At 47.4% G+C, this 18,381-nt stretch overlaps 1 protein-coding gene across 1 annotated transcript in view; it reads left to right on the forward strand.

Annotated features, from left to right (window-relative positions):
* The first annotated feature begins 1,389 nt into the window (after nucleotides 1-1,389).
* LOC112611850 (zinc finger protein 136) overlaps nucleotides 1,390-18,381 on the forward strand; it is a 520,810-nt gene continuing 503,818 nt past the window's right edge. The window contains exon 1 of the mRNA XM_025365789.1: nucleotides 1,390-1,531. Coding sequence (XP_025221574.1) covers nucleotides 1,529-1,531 — 3 coding nt within the window. The 5' untranslated portion in view covers nucleotides 1,390-1,528. The remainder of the gene's footprint in view (nucleotides 1,532-18,381) is intronic.

Consider the following 18,381-nt stretch of genomic DNA (forward strand, 5'->3'; position numbering starts at 1 on the left):
CCCACATCACTTCCTCAGAGAGTATCCTTCCTCTCACCTCAGTTACTTNGGGTCTCATCCCACATCACTTCCTCAGAGAGTATCCTTCCTCTCACCTCAGTTACTTCTACTTTTTTTTCCACATATAGATGTTTTCTCAGGGACCAGAGGGTATGGGAGGAAGCCTTGGCAGACCTCATCCCAAATCCCCGTTTCCCTGAACATCAGGCCCTCCCTCCTCTTCCTGTCCTCCCTGGCCTAGCCTGGGCTCCCTCCTGTTCTGAGGCAAGGCAATTGCTCCATTTCACAGTGAGTGTGGAGTTCCCTGCACACACTGCTGACCTTGTGTCCAGAAGGAGTTAGAAGGAAGAGCCCAGGAAGTGCTGGAAGACAACAGGGCCTACTCTGGCAAGCTAGAAGCAAGCTCTGCATTAAATGCAAATATTGGCGTGGCGGTGGCTCACATCTGTAATCCCAGCACTTGGGGAGGCTGGGGCGGGAAGATCACTTGAGCCCAGTAATTCAAGACCAGCCTGGTCAACATAGTGAGACCCCATCTACCCACCCACTGCGTCCCCCACACACACACCACCGCCACCAACAAAAACAAAGTTAGCAGAGTGTGGTGGGGCGTGCTCCCAGCTGCTAGGAAGGCTGAGGCAGGAGGATCGCTTGAGCCCGGGAGGTTGGGGCTGGAGTGAGCCGAGATCATGCCACTGCAGTCCAGCCTGGGTGACAGTGCAAGACCCTGAAAGAAAAAAAAAAAAAAGAAGGGACGGAGGGAGGGAAGGAGGGAGGGACGGGGAAAGGAAGGCAGGAAGGCAGGAAACAAACCAAAACAAGGCCAGGCTTGGTGGCTCACGCCTGTAATCCCAGCACTTTGGGAGGCCGAGGCGGCGTATCACTTGAGGTCAGGAGTTGGAGACCAGCCTGAGTAACATAGCGAAACCCCATCTCTACTAAAAATACAAAAATATAAAAATTAGCCGGGCGTGGTGGCGGGGTGCCTGTAATCCAGCTACTCTGGAGGCTGAGGCACGAGAATTGCTTGAACCCGGGAGGCGGAGATTGCAGTGAGCTGAGATCGCACCAATGCACTACAGCCTGGGCGACAAGAGCAAAACTCCGTCTCAAAAAAAACAAAACAAAACAAAGCAAAAAACTCTTAAATATCCCTCGGGCTGGCTGTAGGGAGGAAACTCGGCCTGAAGGGAGCAGTGGCTAGAGCCAGTCAACACTGCTCCGCACAGCCAAGTTTCCATGGCTTCCTACGTCACTCAGGCCTTAGGGGGCGGGTCATGGAGCCCTATCCAATCAGGGGCGCCGGGGCGGGGCCCTGCCAACTGTCCATTCAGATGCGCCTGGGAGAGGAGGGCAGGGCCTGCACCTCCCCACGGAGCCTTTGTTTCTGGCGTCAGCCCCCGCCCGGGCTCGCGTCTCCCTTTCTCCGAGAGGCCCAAGGTGTCTCCGCCGCAGCCTCTGTCGCACCGTGACCTGTACAGGTCGCGGGAGTCGTAGGGAAGGCGCTGGGACACCTGGAAACCGAGAAATGGTGCGTGTGAGGGGCCAGGCGTCCCCAGACCGGGGGGGAGGGGCTGGTTGGAACCGGCCGGAACCGGCTGTGGAGGGACCCAGGCCTCCCTGCCGCGACTCCGGGGTCTGGGACCCGAGTTCCCTGGCGCAGCTGGGCCCCCGGTCCCCTCGGCCGCAAGGTGGGGCTGGGCCAAGAGCTGGGACCCCGGGCGTCCTGTCCCGTCCCTGCGCGACGCCTGCGGCCCTGCAGCCCCGCGTCTCCCCAGATGGTGCGGGGGCCGCGGGAGGGTCATGGGGGGAATCCCGCCTCGGGTGTGGGGTTCGTGTGGCAGGAGCTGCGGTCTGTGGCCGCCCCCCCAGTCCCTTCTTTCTCCCTTTAAAAATTAAGAGTTTATTTGAGCAAAGAGCGGTTCATCGGTGGAGAAGCTCTCGGTCGTGGTTTGTGGCTTGGGGATCCTTTGGAGGGGATGGAAGGAAAGGCTGTAAGGTGCAGGAGAAAGCGAATCAAAGTCAGTACTTGGTTGGTGACAGTTATGTAGTCGCCTTATTTGCTCTATCCAGGTGGACATTTTCTGCTTATGTAGTCAGAGGTGGATTGGTGGTTGTGGTTTAATAACCCCGAATTTTATTTCTCTATAAACTGGTAATTTATAAGAATTTCATTTGAGACTGGAGCGTGGTGGCTCACACCTGTAATCCCAGCGCTTTTGGAGGCCAAGACAGGAGGATCGCTTGGGCCCAGGAGTTGAAGACCACCGTCGCAATATAGCGAGACCCCATCTCTATTGAATTTTTTTAAATGAACATATTCATACTGAGACCAAAAAACTACTAAAATTTTTAAAAATATAAAATCAAATAAAAGAATTTCATTTGAGTTAGATTTTTGTTTCCTTGGGTAGGAAACCAGGACACCATAGCCACAGCCTTCTAATTGCCTCCTAATTAATTATTTTAACACTCCCCAGGGGGACAGGGTCCCAAATCCTTGACCTTGTTCCCCTAGCCTGACTCCTCTAGGGCTTGTAGATAATTCTTGATACCACTTCTTTCACCATATTCCCCAAAGCTAACTCCAGTCATGACATGATCAATTCTTTGTCCTTTATTGCACATTTCAAGCGAATTAATTTGTATTACTTTTTTCAAGGAGCGATTGATTGGTCTTTTAAAAATATTCGTTTTCTGTTTCTGAACATTTCACAGGAGAGGAAAGCAGAGAATACATGTATGAGACCCTGCTGTAAGAAAACCTTTGTGCCTCTTCTCCTTTTCTCTCTCCTAGGCACAGGGATGTTCTCAGAATGTCTTTTGGTTGGCCTGGTGCCATGGCTCACGTCTGTAATCCCAACACTTTGGGAGGCCAAGGCGAGAGAATCACCTGAGGCCAGGAGTTTGAGACCAGCCTGAGCAACATAGTGAGACCTGGACCCTAAAATAAAAAAAAAACAAAAAACAGTGTCTTGGATTGGGGTTCCCCTTTGGAAACTTTAAACTGTGATGTGTCTTCAGAGCATCCTCCTTTCCTGGTCCTGGGCTTCAGGGCTGTTTGGGCTGACACAAGATGCCCACAGCAGCCAGATGTCTTCAAGGGTCTAGTGAATATCAGCCTGCTGAGTCTCCTCCCACCGGACAGCCTGAAGTATGGGCTGGGGCCTCTTAGTGGAGGAGCTGGGTGTCCTGGGGTTGGAGGAGTCTCTTGATCTCCCATCCCTCTCAAAGCTCACCCCTGGGACACTCAGCTTTTTCTTCCCCTAATTCCAGATTCCATTCCTTGTGGGACACATTGGTGTCCAGCCAAATGGACGATGGTATTGAGGGAAAAAACAGATACGATTCTTGCCCTCTGGATTCTTTTAGACTAGTGAAGTGAGGAAACTTATCCCAAGGACAGGAAAAGCCATCCTATTGAGGTGATGCAAGAACCTGAAAAGCAAAATGTGCTTTAGGCAGACGGGGGACAGAATGCAATGTCTCTTGGAAGGGTGCTCACTGAGCCCTTCAGTGAGCAGTTTAGGGGGTGGGCGATATCCCAGGTAATAGAATGACCTGACCTAGGCCAGGCACAGTGGCTCACACCTGTAATCCCAGCACTTTGGGAGGCTGAGGTGGGTGGATCACTTGAGGGAGGCTGAGGTGGGTGGATCACTTGAGGCCATGAGTTCGAGACCAGCCTGGCCAACATGGCGAAACGCTGTCTACTAAAAATACAAAAATTAGCTGGGTGTGGTGGCGGCTGCCTCTAATCTCAACTACTGGGGAGTCTGAGGCATGAGAATCACTTGAACCGGGGAGGCAGAGGCTGCAGTGAGCCAAGATCATGCCACTGCACCCCAGCCTGGGTAACACAGTGAGACTCCTTCTCAAAAAAAAGAGAATGACCTGAAACTTGAGTCAGATATACCTCTGTTCCAGGTTAGCACAGCCCCTTCCTGGGTTTGTCTCCTGCAAAAGATTTGTTCACTTATTGGAGTTTTAGTTTAGTTTTTTTTTTTTTTTAAAGTAACTATAAATGTATTTCATCTGTAGAGCTTGAAATATAAGACAGTTTCCCAAAGAGGCAAGAAGGAAGTGGGTTTCAGAAAACATTAAATATCTAGTCTTATCTTTGTTAAAAATTACTACTTACGGCCGGGCGCAGTGGCTCACGCATGTAATCCCAGCACTTTGGGAGACCGAGGCGGGCGGATCATGAGGTCAGGAGATCGAGACCATCCTGGCTAACACGGTGAAATCCCGTCTCTACTAAAAATACAAGAAAATTAGCCGGGTGTGGTGGCGGGCACCTGTAGTCCCAGCTACTTGGGAGGCTGAGGCAGGAGAATGGTGTGAACCTGGGAGGTGGAGCTTGCAGTGAGCTGAGATCGCACCACTGCACTCCAGCCTGGGCGACAGAGCAAGACTCTGTCTCAAAAAAAAAAAAAAAAAAAAAAATACTACTTTTTTCTTTCCCAAAGCAAGTGTTGTAAGTTTCTCAAGTGTGTTATCTTTTTGGGGCGGGGAGAGGGGTGGAGGTGGTGATTTCAAATGGAATTCCAGGGCTTAGTGCTGGGAATACTACTAAGGAAAAGAAAGAGAGAAAAACTCTCTTCTATCATGACTGCAGAAAAATGAGTACTTTCCCACAAGTAAGTGTAGTAAATACATTGGTGAATTACAGAGATTCACCAAAACATCATTCCTCTGCTTTGCAGTGTGGCAAACTTATGACAGTGGATAACTGTTCTCTTCCTGTTATCTCGACATCAGAGTTTAATGCGAAGTCCTAATAGGACAGGACTTGGCAACTCCTAAAAGTGTTCAGATATGATTTAGTACCTGATTTATTACCAGAGAGAGAATAAATAGCATTTATTGTCTGAAGAGGATGGATACTTTTACTTTTTCTGTTAAGGTATGAAATATAAGTGCCTTACGGTTTCCTTCCCTGCTATAAACAGTGAATGTGAGTGATTTTGCTGGATTCTTCAAACCCTGGGTATTTTTCTCATTGAAAATTAAGTGCATAACCTTGACTGGGAAACAGAGACAGCAGACTAGTGACTTCAAACTAAGGCCAATCTTGAGCCTTCAAAGAGAGGACATTATAGGCCCAGTTGTTCTTGCTGGGGAGCCTCCCCTGCAGTGTCCCAACTGCTCACAACTGACATTGGGTGGAGCCCTTTACACTGAGAGAAGCTCAGAGCCCGGGAAAGCTGGGGATCCACAGGCAGAGGGAGTTGAGGTGATGCCCTTCTGAGAATGTACTTGTATTATCTTGGGTCTGTTTCTAGACATTTCTAATGGAATAAATCTGGATTTAGGTAAGGAGTGTTTTTTTTTTCTTTTTACCTTTTTTTTTTTGTGTGTGTGACAGGGTCTCACTCTATCTCAGGCTGGAGTGCAGTGGTGCAATCATAGCTCACTGTAGCCTTGATCTCCTGGACTCAAGGAATTCTCTCACCTCAGCCTCCCAGGTAGCTAGGACTACAGGCACATGCTGTGATGCCTGGCTTATATTTTTTAAAAAGTTTTTTAAATAGAGACAGGATATTATGTTGCCCAGGCTGGTCTCTAACCCCTGGCCTCAAGCAGTCTTCCCACCTTAGCCTCCCAAAGTGCCAGGATTACGGGGGGCGGGATTGGGGGGGCGCGCTGCCACACCAGACAGGACTTTAGAAGACTTTCTTCTAAAGGAGAATTGAAAGGGAAGAAGGCACCAAGTGTAAAATCTGCAAGTGGCCAGGCACGGTGGCTCACCCCTGTAATCCCAACACTTTGAGAGGCCGAGGCGGGCAGATCACGAGGTCAGGAGATTGAGACCATCCTGGCTAACACAATGAAACCCCGTCTCTACTAAAAATATAGAAAAATTAGCCGGGTGTAGCAGCCGGCGCCAGTAGTCCCAGCTACTCTGGGACTGAGGCTGAGGCAGAAGAATGGTGTGAACCCAGGAGGTGGAGCTTGCAGTCAGCCAAGATCGCGCCACTGCAGAGCGAGACTCCGTCTCAAAAAAAAAAAAAAAAAAAAAAAATCTGCAAGCATCTCAGCCTGGGCTCAGTGGCTCACTCCTGTAATCTCAGCACTTTGGGAGGCCAAGGCTGGCGGATCACAAGGTCAGGAGTTTGAGACCAGCCTGACCAACATGATGAAACCCTGTCTCTATTAAAAATACAAAAATTAGCCAGGTGTGTTGGCGCGTGCCTGTAATCTCAGCTACTCGGGAGCCTGAGGCAGGAGAATAGCTTGAACCTGGGAGGCGGAGGTTGCAGTGAACCAAGATCACGCCACTCCATTCTAGCCTGGGCGACAGACAGAGCGAGACTCTGTCTCAAAATGAATAAATAAATAAATAAATCTGCAAGCATCTCAGTTTAGACAGAAAAGAATTTTCTTTCATAGGAAGGAGCAAATGATGAGAAAGAAGGTGGGAGGTGGAAGGCAGGATGCAGGGTGTACAATCCCACCTAGATCTTGAAGGCAATCTGTTCTTAGGAGGGTCATCAGAGGGATTGTGTATAGGCTCATGCTGAGGGCGGGTCAAGGTTCAGGGGCTGGAGGAAGGAGAGAAACTTAACCAAGGTTTGGTTAACAGGTACTTTGTTCTGACTGATCACTGAAGACAAAGCTGTTCAGCTAATCAGTTATGAGGAAAAGAAAGGGAATTTCTAGTCTGTGTGTGGCTTTGCCATAGGTAAAAAAGAAGTGTCATCTAAGTCATAATGAGAAGAGTGTTTCTTTGTGTAAGCTACTCCTGCAGAATACAAAAGATGGGGGAATTTCTTTAACAATAGCTATTCCCAGGATTACCTACCTACCCAATCTTCCGCCGCCATTTTCCCTTACATCCTTCCCTTCCGTTTGGCCATTTCTGATTTCTATGCAGTTGCTGAGAAGTATGGGTGATCCCTGGGGCTTGTGACTGGCATCTGCAGTGGGGCAGTGTTATCGTCTGAGCCCTGAACCTGTGGGGTCCCTGTTAACTCTGGGTAGTGTCAGAATTGATTTGTTGAATGCTTAGTTGGTGTTGGAGAATTGGAGATTTAGTTGGTGTTCAGCAAACACCACACATTTGATGTCAAAAATGGTATATGAAAAAAGACACTACAGATCAGAACCTTCACCTGACTGGGTAAGTGTTGGCTGTGAGAACTGAGACCCTGGAGGAGGGAGCATTTCCACGCTGGGGAGAGGAGAGTAGGGTGTGTAAAACACCGGTGGACTCACCACCCAGGTTCATAAACGGGTATTGGGCATTTCTGGTATGTCCTGGTCTCATCTCCCTTCTGTACTCCCAGGTGACCAGGTCCTCATTTTTTTTTTTTTTTTTTTTTTTTTTGAGATTGAGTCTCGCTCTGTTGCCCAGGCTGGAGTGCAGTGGCCAGATCTCAGCTCACTGCAAGCTCCGCCTCCCGGGTTCACGCCATTCTCCTGCCTCAGCCTCCCAAGTAGCTGGGACTACAGGCGCCCGCCACCTCGCCCGGCTAGTTTTTTTGTACTTTTTAGTAGAGACGGGGTTTCACCGTATTAACCAGGATGGTCTCGATCTCCTGGCCTCGTGATCCGCCCGTCTCGGCCTCCCAAAGTGCTGGGATTACAGGCTTGAGCCACCACGCCCGGCCTAAAAGGTGGTTCTTAATAGTTTTACCATCTATTTATCATTAGGCTGAATTTTGCTTGGCTTTTCCTCTTTTGAGTTTTTAGTAAGTTATTACCATCAATCTTATGCCAAAAAGTGTTTTTTTGTGGTTTCTTTGCCTGTTTGTTGCCTGCATGCTGGTTTCTGCATTTAGTTTGGGGGTTAGGATTTCAGCCAATGAAATTTAATTTTGGGCAGGGGATGGTGGTGGAATACAAACATTCAGTCTGTTAACAACCCTAACTGTATTTAGTACAGCTTGGCTAGTCTTAGCCTTTTTTTTTTTTTTTTTTGAGTCTCACTCTGCAGCCCAGGCTGGAGTGCAGTGGTGCTCTTGGCTCACTCCAACCTCCGCCTCCAGGCTGAAGCGATTCTCCCACCTCAGCCTCCCAGCAAGCTAGGACTACAGGTGCACAGTACCACACCAGCTAATTTTTGTATTTATTTATTGATTTATGTTTTTGTAGAGACGGGGTTTTGCCATGCTGTCCAAGCTGGTCTTGAACTCCTGGGCTCGAGCAATTCACCCGGCTATGCCTCCCACAGTGTTGGGATTATAGGTTGTGAGCCACTATGCCTGGCCTTATTTTTGTCTGTTTTTTTGTGCAAGTGATATCATCCTATATGTTATATTGTATGTCATCTGTCTATTTCACATAGCCGTGAATCTTCCATGAAATGGTATTTTATTCACTATTTTACTTAATAAACTTTATTATTTAGACCAGTTGCAGTTTGACAGAAAAATTGAACAGATAATATGTAGCATTTCCATATTCTCCTCCACAGGTCATTGTTTTCCCCTACTTTTCTTTTTTTTCTTTTCTTTTTTTTTTTAGGAGACAAAGTCTTGCTCTGTCGCCCAGGCTTGAGTGCAGTGGTACAATCACTGCTCACTGCGGGCTAGAGCTCCAGGGCTCAAGTGATCCTGCCGCCTCAGCCTCCCAAGTAGCTGGGACCACAGGTGTGCACCACCACACCTGGCTAATTTTTTTTTTTTTTTTTTTTAGATGGGGTCTTACTATGTTGTCCAGGCTGATCTCTAATTCCTGGGCTTAAGTGATTCTCCTACCTTGGCCTCCCAAAATACATAAATATGGTATCATATTTATCATATATATCATACAATTGATGAATCAATATATCATATATGATGGATCAGAATTGGTGAGCCAATATGTTACTAACTAAAGTTCAGACTTCATCAAAATTGGTAATTTTTGTTCTTCGAAGGACACCAAGAACTTGAAAAGATAATTCACGAAGTGGAAGAACAACTTGCAAATCCTGTATCTGGTGGGGAATCGTATTCAGAAGCAGCCTGAGTCTCAGTCTCCTCCATCACACTCCATCAGGGTGGGGGCTGAATTGGCAGCCAGGACTCCCAGGTATCCTGTCCCATCACTGTAGGAGGCAGTCTACCTCCTGGACCTCTCTGAACAGTTGTGCACCTGCAATCCTGGATCTCACCCAGATCATGGGGTGACAACAGGAAGTGGCCATCCAGAGAGAAATCTGAGCCTGGTGTTTTGGGTTTGTGGGTGGGAGGTACTCTCAGGACAACCTCCCCCTCCGTGGAGTCAGACTTGGGTGGGCCCAGCAGAGTGGCATGTGTGGTTCCCAGCTCCTTCATCCCCAGTGGGAGGGAGCCTGTCATCCCCTATGCATTCCAGATATATGAAGCAGGGTCTCAAGTTTACAGCCTTGTTCCCTGTTAAAGAGAGATTGCCCTGGAAACTTGTTAGGAATGTCAAGGAAGAGTTTATTCAGCACAATTGCAGTGAGTCATGACAGCTGTAATAGGGGAGGGAGATTGAACTCAACCTTGAATGCAGCAAGAATATTATTGGATTTATAGCCAATGGACAAGGTGAGGGAGAGAATGGAACTTGGTTGGGTCTCATAGATGGTGGAAAAAGAACTTGATTGGATATTAAGGTAGGAGGAGTCTCTATAAACTACCTCAGATAGATTCTTGCTGAAACCGACTTCTGCAGGCCAGTGCCAAGGCCTAGTCAAAAAGAGGGCTCTGAGGAGCTTGACTCAAGTTTGGTGAAGGAAGGAGTACTTGAGACCTCTTCAGCCTAGTTTTTCTTTTCTTGTTTTTTTTTGAGATGGAGTCTTGCTCTGTCTCCCAGGCTGGAGTGCAGTGGTGCGATCATGGCTCTCTGCAACCTCCACCTCCCAGGTTCAAGCAGTTCTCTGCCTCAGCCTCCCAAATAGCTGGTTTTTACAGGTACCCACCACCACGCCTGGCTGATTTTTTTGTATTTTTATTAGAGACAAGGTTTCACCATCTTGGCCAGGGTGGTCTTGAACTCCTGACCTCGTGAGCCACTGCATCTGGCCTCTTCGGCCTAGTTTTTCCCAGGGCTCTGTATTAGTCTATTTTTGTGCTGCTAATAAAGACATACCCAAGAGTGGGTAATTTATAAAGGAAAGAGGTTTCATTGACAGGTCAGTATGGCTGGGGAGGCCTCAGGAAACTTACAATTATGGTGGAAGGGGAAGCAAACATGTCCTTCACATGGCAGCAGCAAGGAGAAGTGCAGAATAAAGGTTGGGGAAGCCCATTATAAAACCAGATCTCATGAAAACTCACTGTTATGAGAACAACATGGAGGTAATCCCCCCAATGATTAAATTATCTCCCACTTGCTCCCTCCCATGACACGCAGGGATTAGGGGAACTATAAGAGGATATTTGGGTGGGGACACAGCCAAATCATATCATTCCACCCCCAGCCCCTCCCAAATCTCATGTCCTCACATTACAAAACAGTCATGCCCTCCCAACGGTCCCCCAAAGTCTTAAATCATTCCCACATTAGCTCAAAAGTACAAGTCCAAACTCATTTGAGACAAGGCAAGTCTCTTCTGCCTATGAGCCTGTAAAATCAAAAACAAGTTAGTTACTTCCTAGATACAGTCAGGGTACAGGCATTGGGTAAATACACGCATTCCAAATGGGAGAAATTGGCCAAAATAAAGGGGTAGAGGCCCTATGCAAGTCCAAAATCCAGTAGGGCAGTAATTAAATCTTCAAGCTTTGAAATAATATCCTTTGACTCCATGTCTCACATCCAGGTCATGCTGATGCAAGAGGTGGGCTCCCTCAACCTTGGGCACCTCTGCCCCTGTGGCTTTACAAGGTACAGCCCCCACTCCTTGCTGCTTTCATGGCTGGCATTGAGTGTCTGTGACTTTTCCAGGTGCACGGTGCAAGGTGCAAGCTCTCAGTGGATCGACCATTCTGGGGTCTGGAGGACGGATGGTGGCTCTCTCCTCACATCTCTACTAGGCAGTGCCACAGTGGGGACTCTGTGTGGGGGCTCCAACTCCCATATTTCTCTTCTGCACTGCCCTAGCAGAGGTTCTCCACGAGGGCTCCGCCCCTGCAGCACAGCTCTGCCTGGAGATCCAGGCGTTTCTACACATCCTCTGAGATCTAGGCAGAGGTTCCCAAACCTCAGTTCTTGCCTTCTGTGCACCCACAGGACCAACACCACATGGAAGCTGCCGAGGCTTGGGGCTTGCACCCTCTGAAGCCATGACCTGAATTGTACTTTGCCTCCTTTTATCAATGACTGAGGGCACTAAGTCCCTACGGTGCATATAGCAAGGGGCCCTGGACCAGGCCCAGGAAACCAACCATTTTTTCCTCTTAGGATTCTGGGCCTGTGAAGGGAGGGGCTGCCATGAAGGTCTCTGATGTGTCCTGGAGACATTTTCTCCGTTGTCTTGGCAATTAACATTTGGCTCCTCATTACTTATGCAAATTTCTTTAGCTGTCTTGAATTTCTCCCCAGAAAATGGTTTTTTGTTTTTTTTTTTTTTTGAGACAGAGTTTTGCTCTTGTTGCCCAGGCTGGAGTGCAATGGCGCGATCTTGGCTGGCTACAGCCTCCAGCTCCCGGGATCAAGCGATTCTCCTGCCTCAGCCTCCCGAGTAGCTGGGATTACAGGCATGTGCCACCACAGCCAGCTAGTTCTGTATATTTGGTAGAGAAGGGGTTTCTCCATGTTGGTCAGGCTGCTCTCAAACTCTGGATCTCAGGTTATCCGCCCGCCTAGGCCTCCCAAAGTGCTGGATGACAGGCATGAGCCACCACGCCCGGCTGGGTTTTTCTTTTCTGTTCCATTGTCAGGCTGCAATTTTTCCAAACTTTAATGTTCTGTCACCTCTTGAATGCTTTGCCGCTTAGCAATTTCTTCCACCAGGTACTGGAAGTCATCTCGCACAAGTTCAGAGTTCCACAGATCTCTAGGGCAGGGGCAAAATGCCGCCAGTCTCTGCTAAAACATAACAAGAGTCACCTTTGCTTCCAGTTGCCGACAAGTTTCTCATCTCCATCTGAGGCCACCTCAGCCTGGACTTTATTGTCCATATCACTGTCAGCATTTTGGTCAGAGCTATTCAAGAAGTCTTTAGGAAGTTGAGACTTTCCCACATCTTCCTGTCTCTTGAGCCCTCCAAGTCTCTAGGACATTCCAAACTTTCCCACATTTTCCTGTCTTCTGAGTACTCTAAACTATTCCAACCCCTGCCTGTTCCCCAGTTCCAAAGTTGCTTCCACATTTTCAGGTATCTTTATGGGAGAGTACCCCACTACGCAGTACCAATTTACTGTATTAGTCCATTCTCACGCTGCGAATACATACCTAAGATTGGATAATTTATAAAGGAAAAAGGTTTAATTGACGTACAGTTTAGCATGGCTGGGAAGGCCTCAGAAAACTTAATCATGATGGAAGGGAAAGCAAACGTGTCCTTCACATGGTGGTAGCAAGGAGAACTGCAGAGCGAAGAGGGGGAAAAGCCACTTATGAAACCATCAGATCTTGTGAGAACTCTATCATGAGAACATCATGGGGGTAACTGCCCCCATGATTAAATTACCTCTTACTGGGTCCCTTCCACAACATGTGGGGATTATGGGAACTACAATTTAAGATGAGATTTGGGTGGGGACACAGCCAAACCATATCAGGCTCAAAATAAGTTCCTAAGTTTCTGGTTTCCCTTGCCACAATCCCAAATGTCAACTTCCCCTCTCCAGTTGACACGATCTTCAGTTTTGTCTCCCCCATGCTAGATTTGAAGCAGTTGTAATATTTTAGTTGTTTATAATTTTCCATAGAATAATAAATAGCCATTTTAAAGATTTATCTTTTTGTCAGTGTATATTTTACATGAGACAAAATCTATTCAAGTGGGGAGTAACCATTGGAAATCACATTGTGTAAAATGTGTGTCCCTAATGATCTGTGGTGTTAAGCATCTTTATATGTGCTTATTAACCATTTGTGTATATCGTGGAGAAATGTCCATTCAAGTTCTTTGCCCATTTATTATTTATTTATTTTTATTTTCACTTTTTTTTGGTAAGTGCTGTGATGCCCAGGCTGGATTTGAACTCCTGGGCTTGAGATCCTTCTGACTGAGGCTCCTGAGTAGCTGGGATTACAGATGTGTTCCAGCATGCCCAGCCAATTTTGCCCATTTTCTTTTTTTTTTTTTTTTGAGACGGAGTCTCACTCTGTCGCCCAGGCTGGGGTGCAGTGGCCGGATCTCGGCTCACTGCAAGCTCCGCCTCCTGGGTTCATGCCATTCTTCTCCTGCCTCAGCCTCCCGAGTAGCTGGGACTACAGGCGCCCGCCACCTCTCCCGGCTGGTTTTTTTCTATTTTTTAGTAGAGACGGGGTTTCACCGTGTTAGCCAGGATGGTCTCGATCTCCTGACCTCGTGATCCGCCCGTCTCGGCCTCCCAAAGTGCTGGGATTACAGGCTTGAGCCACCGCGCCCGGCCCCATTTTCTAATCAATGTGTTTTTTGCTGGTTTGTTACAACAACTTACTCTTTTTTTTTTTTTTTTTTTTGAGACAGGGTCTTGCTTCGCTGCCCAGCCTGGAGTGCAGTGGTGCCATCTCGGCTCACTGCAGTCTCCGCCTCCTGAGTTCAAGCCATCCTCCTGCCTCAGCCTTCTGAGTAGCTGGGTCTAGAGGGCATGCCACCATGCTCAGCTCATATTTGTATTTTTTGTAGAGACAGGATTTCGCCATGTTGTCCAGGCTGGTCTTGAACTCTTGAGCTCAAGTGGTCTGCCCACCTCAGCCTCCCAAAATGCTGGGATTATAGGCATGAGCCACCACATCCAATGATTTATTATTATTATTAATTGTGGTTATAAAAATAATAAAAAATCTACCATCTGAAGCATTTTTGTATACAGCTTAGTAGTGTTAACTATTCTCACCTTGTGCAACCAAACTCCAACAATTTTTCCCATTCTCTCAAATTTATTTTTTCTTCAAGGTGGTTAATTTTATCTTCAAGTTAGCTGATTCTTATTTTGCTTGCTCGAATTTGCCATTGAACACCTATAGAGAAATTTTCATTTTAGTTGTGCTTTGCATCTTCCAGATCCATACTTTCAGTGTAGTCTTTTAAGAAATAATTTGTGTGTGTGTGTGTGTGTATATATATATATATATATTTTTTTTTTCCTCCCCCCGAGACTAAGTCTCGTCCTGTCACCCAGAGCTGGAGTGCAATGGTGTGATCTCAGTTCACTGCAACCTCCGCCTCCTGGGTTCAGGCAGTCCTCCTGCCTCAGCCTCCCGAGTAGCTGGGATTACAGGCGCCTGCCACCATGCCTGGCTAATTTTTTTGTATTTTTAGTAGAGACGGGGTTTCACCATGTTGGCCAGACTGGCCTTGAACTCCTGACCTGTGATCCACCCACCTTGGCCTCCCAAAGTGCTGGGACTGCAGGCATGAGCCACTGCACCTGTAATTTTTTGTTGATATTATTGTATGCATCCTTTTCTTAGTTTTCTTTATTTGTTTCTCCATGGTTGTCTTTACTACTTTGAGCATAGTTAAGGCAGTTGCTTAAAGTCTTTGTCTAGTGAATTCAATAACTGGGGATTCTCAGAGATGGTTTATCTCAATTTTTTCCCATTGATGAGCCATATTTTTCTGTCTTCTTTGTGATTTTGTTGAAAAGTGAGATTTGAATTTTTTCTTTTTTTTTTTTTTTTTGAGACGGAGTCTCATTCTGCTGCCCAGGCTGGGGTGCAGTGGCGCCATCAGCCTCTACCTCCCGGGTTCAAGCAATTCTTTTGAATTCTTTTGCATTATTTTTGAATTCAATTCTTTTGAATTCTTTTGAACCCAGAAAAGGTCTTTTCTGGAAATGCGTTCTTTCCTGGGCATGAAGGGAGCATTCTCAATTCCCCAGCATACCTGGGTTTTTTGAGTATCCTAATTTCTGAAAGAAATTTTTCTCCTCAGCTTTTCTTCCCAGGCTTTAGATGGTCTATCATATGTCTCAGCCATAATCTGTTGGCCCATTTTCTTCCCAGGCTTTAGATGGTCTATCATATGTCTCGGCCATAATCTGTTGGCCCAGGTAGCTTCAGGGTTTTTGTTTACTTTATGACATTTCAAGCAATTGCTGCCAATTTTTTTTTTTTTTTTTTTGAGACGGAGTGTTGCTCTGTTGCCCAGGCTGGAGTGCAGTGGCGCAATCTCGGCTCACTGCAAGTTCCGCCTCCCGGGTTCACGCCATTCTCATGCCTCAGCCTCCCGAGTAGCTGGGACTACAGGTGCCCACCACCACGCCCGGCTAATTTTGTGTATTTTTTTTTTTTTTTTGAGACGGAGTCTCACTCTGTTGCCCAGGCTGGACTGCAGTGGCTGGATCTCAGCTCACTGCAAGCTCCGCCTGCCGGTTTACGCCATTCTCCTGCCTCAGTCTCCGGAGTAGCTGGGACTACAGGCGCCTGCCACCACGCCTGGCTATTTTTTTGTATTTTTTAGTAGATCCGGGGTTTCACCGTGTTAGCCAGGATGGTCTTGATCTCCTGACCTCATGATCCACCCGTCTCGGCCTCCCAAAGTGCTGGGATTACAGGCTTGAGCCACCGCGCCCGGCCAATTTTGTGTATTTTTTAGTAGAGACGGGATTTCACCGTGTTAGCCAGGCTGGCCCTGAACTCCTGACCTCGTGATCCACCTGTCCTGGCCTCCCAAAGTGCCAGGATTACAGGTGTGAGTCACCGTGCCTGGCCGGTTGCTGCCAGTTCTTAACCCTGCTTGGCTTTCATGTGCCAGTTGGCAGCTTGTGTATTTCATAGAGAAATGGCTATTCAAATTCTTTGCCTATTTAAAAATCTATTTGGGTTTTTGAAAATAATTTTTAATTGTAAAATAAATGCATAACAGAAAATTAATCCATAATTAGGTGTACAGTTCAGTAGTATTAATTATACTTATCTCATGTAACTATTCTGCAGAAAATTTTCATCTTGCAAAAGTTAAAATTTATAGCCATTGAACAGCCACTTCCTTTCACCCTCCTTGCACTGGTGGCAACTACCATCCACTTCCAGCTTTTATGTGTTTGACAACCTCACAGGAGTTATTGAAGAACCATATAATACATAATTTTTGACTGGCTTATTTCACTTAGCATAATGTGCTGAAACATCCATTTTATCCATTTTATAGCATGTAACAGATGTCTTTTTTTTTTTCTTCTTTTTTTGAAATAGAGTCTCACTCTGTCACCCAGGCTGGAGTGCAGTGGCACGATCATAGCTCACTGCAGCCTCAACCTTCAGGGATTAAGGGATCCTCCCACCTTAGCCTCCTGAGTAGCTTGGACTACAGGCATGCACCCCCACAACCAAATAAAATTTAAAAATTATTTTTGTAGACACAGACTCTCACTATATTGCCTAGGCTGCTCTTGAACTTTTGGGCTCACACAGTTCTCCTGCCTTGGCCTCTCAAAGTGTTAGGGTTACAGGCATCAGCCACTGCGTGTCCTAGATAAAAATACTAAACAATATCTCAAGCCGGGCATGGTATCTCATTCCTGTAGTCTCAGCACTTTGGGAGGCTGAGCCAGGAGGATCACTTGAACTCTTGAGCTCAGGGGTTTGAGACCAGCCTGAGCCGCATAGTGAGACTCCATCTCTACAAAAGATAAAAAATTTAGCGAGTTGTGGTGGTGCATGCCCCTGGTCCCAGCTACTTGGGAGGCTGAGGTGCGAGGATTGTGTAAGCCCTGGGAGGTCCAGGCTACAGTGAGCTGAGATCACACCACTGCATTCCAGCATGGGCAACAGAGCAAGACCCTGTCTCAAAAAAAAATCTCATTGTATATATTGTTAAATACAATTTATGGGAGGCCATTGTCTTGAACTAAGCATCTGCACTAGGCCCAAACAGCCTAGACGAGAGTGGTGTCTCATGGAGGGTGCCACATAATCATACGAAACTTTAAAATAGGCCAGTTTTCCAAAACACCGGGATTCATAGCAGCCAATCAGAAGGGTCCCAGCTAACCTGAGTCAACATGATAAGGAAGTCATCTCTGCTTTAGTCCTATAAGGAAAATAATTTTGAAATGATGTAACTCTTTGTTGTTGTTGTTGTTGTTGTTTTTGTTTTGAGATGGAGTCCGCTGTGTCGCCCAGGCTGGAGTGCAGTGGCGCGATCTCGGCTCACTGAAACTCTGCCTTCCAGGTTCAAGCGATTCTCCTGCCTCAGCCTCCCAAGTAGCTGGGACTACAGGCATGTGCCACCACGCCTGGCTAATTTTTTGTATTTTTAGTAGAGATGGGGTTTCACCGTGTTAGCCAGGATGGTCTCAATCTCCTGACCTCGTGATCTGCCTGCCTCAGCCTCCCAAAGTGCTGGGGTTACAGGCATGAGCCTCTGCTTCCAGCCCTTTTTGTTTTTATTTCTGCTTTCTTCACCCCTTTTCTGCCTGTAAAGCCCACCTCCTCTACTCAATTTGAAGAAAGCAAAGAATTTTCATTTGAATAACTTGAGCTCTTTCAAATTAGGCCCAGAGGCGTTCAAATGAGACAGCAGTCGCATTCTGCTGCCTCAGAGCTATGTATTCATCTCTTGGAACTGCTTGCTATTGCTACAACTAGCTATAAATTAACCTAATGCCACACAGACATCCTATCCTACACCTTATAGCATAACAGTGTATATAGCCAGTCATTAATGAATATTATTTCTGTAAACCAGTGGGAATTCCTGACAACTTTGTATCAGCCCACCCCCTTTGTCCCCTTTTTGCCTTTAAAAATCCACACGTGGCCGTGTGGCCGGGCATAGTGGCTCACGCCTATAATCCCAGCACTATGGGAGGCTGAGGCGGGAGGATTGCTTGAGCCCAGGAGTTTGAGACCAGCTCAGGCAACATAGTGAGACCCTGTCTCTACAAAACAATAAAACAGACCGGGCGCGGTGGCTCATGCCTGTAATCCCAGCACTTTGGGAGGCCAAGACGGGCAGATCACGAGGTCAGGAGATAGAGAACATCCTGGCCAACATGGTAAAACCCATCTCTGGCCGGGCGCGGTGGCTCAAGCCTGTAATCCCAGCACTTTGGGAGGCCGAGACGGGTGGATCACGAGGTCAGGAGATCGAGACCATCCTGGCTAACACGGTGAAACCCCGTCTCTACTAAGAAATACAAAAAACTAGGCCGGGCGCGGTGGCTCAAGCCTGTAATCCCAGCACTTTTGGGAGGCCGAGACGGGCGGATCACGAGGTCCGGAGATCGAGACCATCCTGGCGAACACGGTGAAACCCCGTCTCTACTAAAAAATACAAAAAACTAGCCGGGCGAGGTGGCGGGCGCCTGTGGTCCCAGCTACTCGGGAGGCTGAGGCAGGAGAATGGCGTAAGCCCGGGAGGCGGAGCTTGCAGTGAGCCGAGAT

This window comes from Theropithecus gelada, chromosome 19, assembly GCF_003255815.1.
Source record: "Theropithecus gelada isolate Dixy chromosome 19, Tgel_1.0, whole genome shotgun sequence".
In the NCBI taxonomy this organism is placed as follows: Eukaryota; Metazoa; Chordata; class Mammalia; order Primates; family Cercopithecidae; genus Theropithecus; species Theropithecus gelada.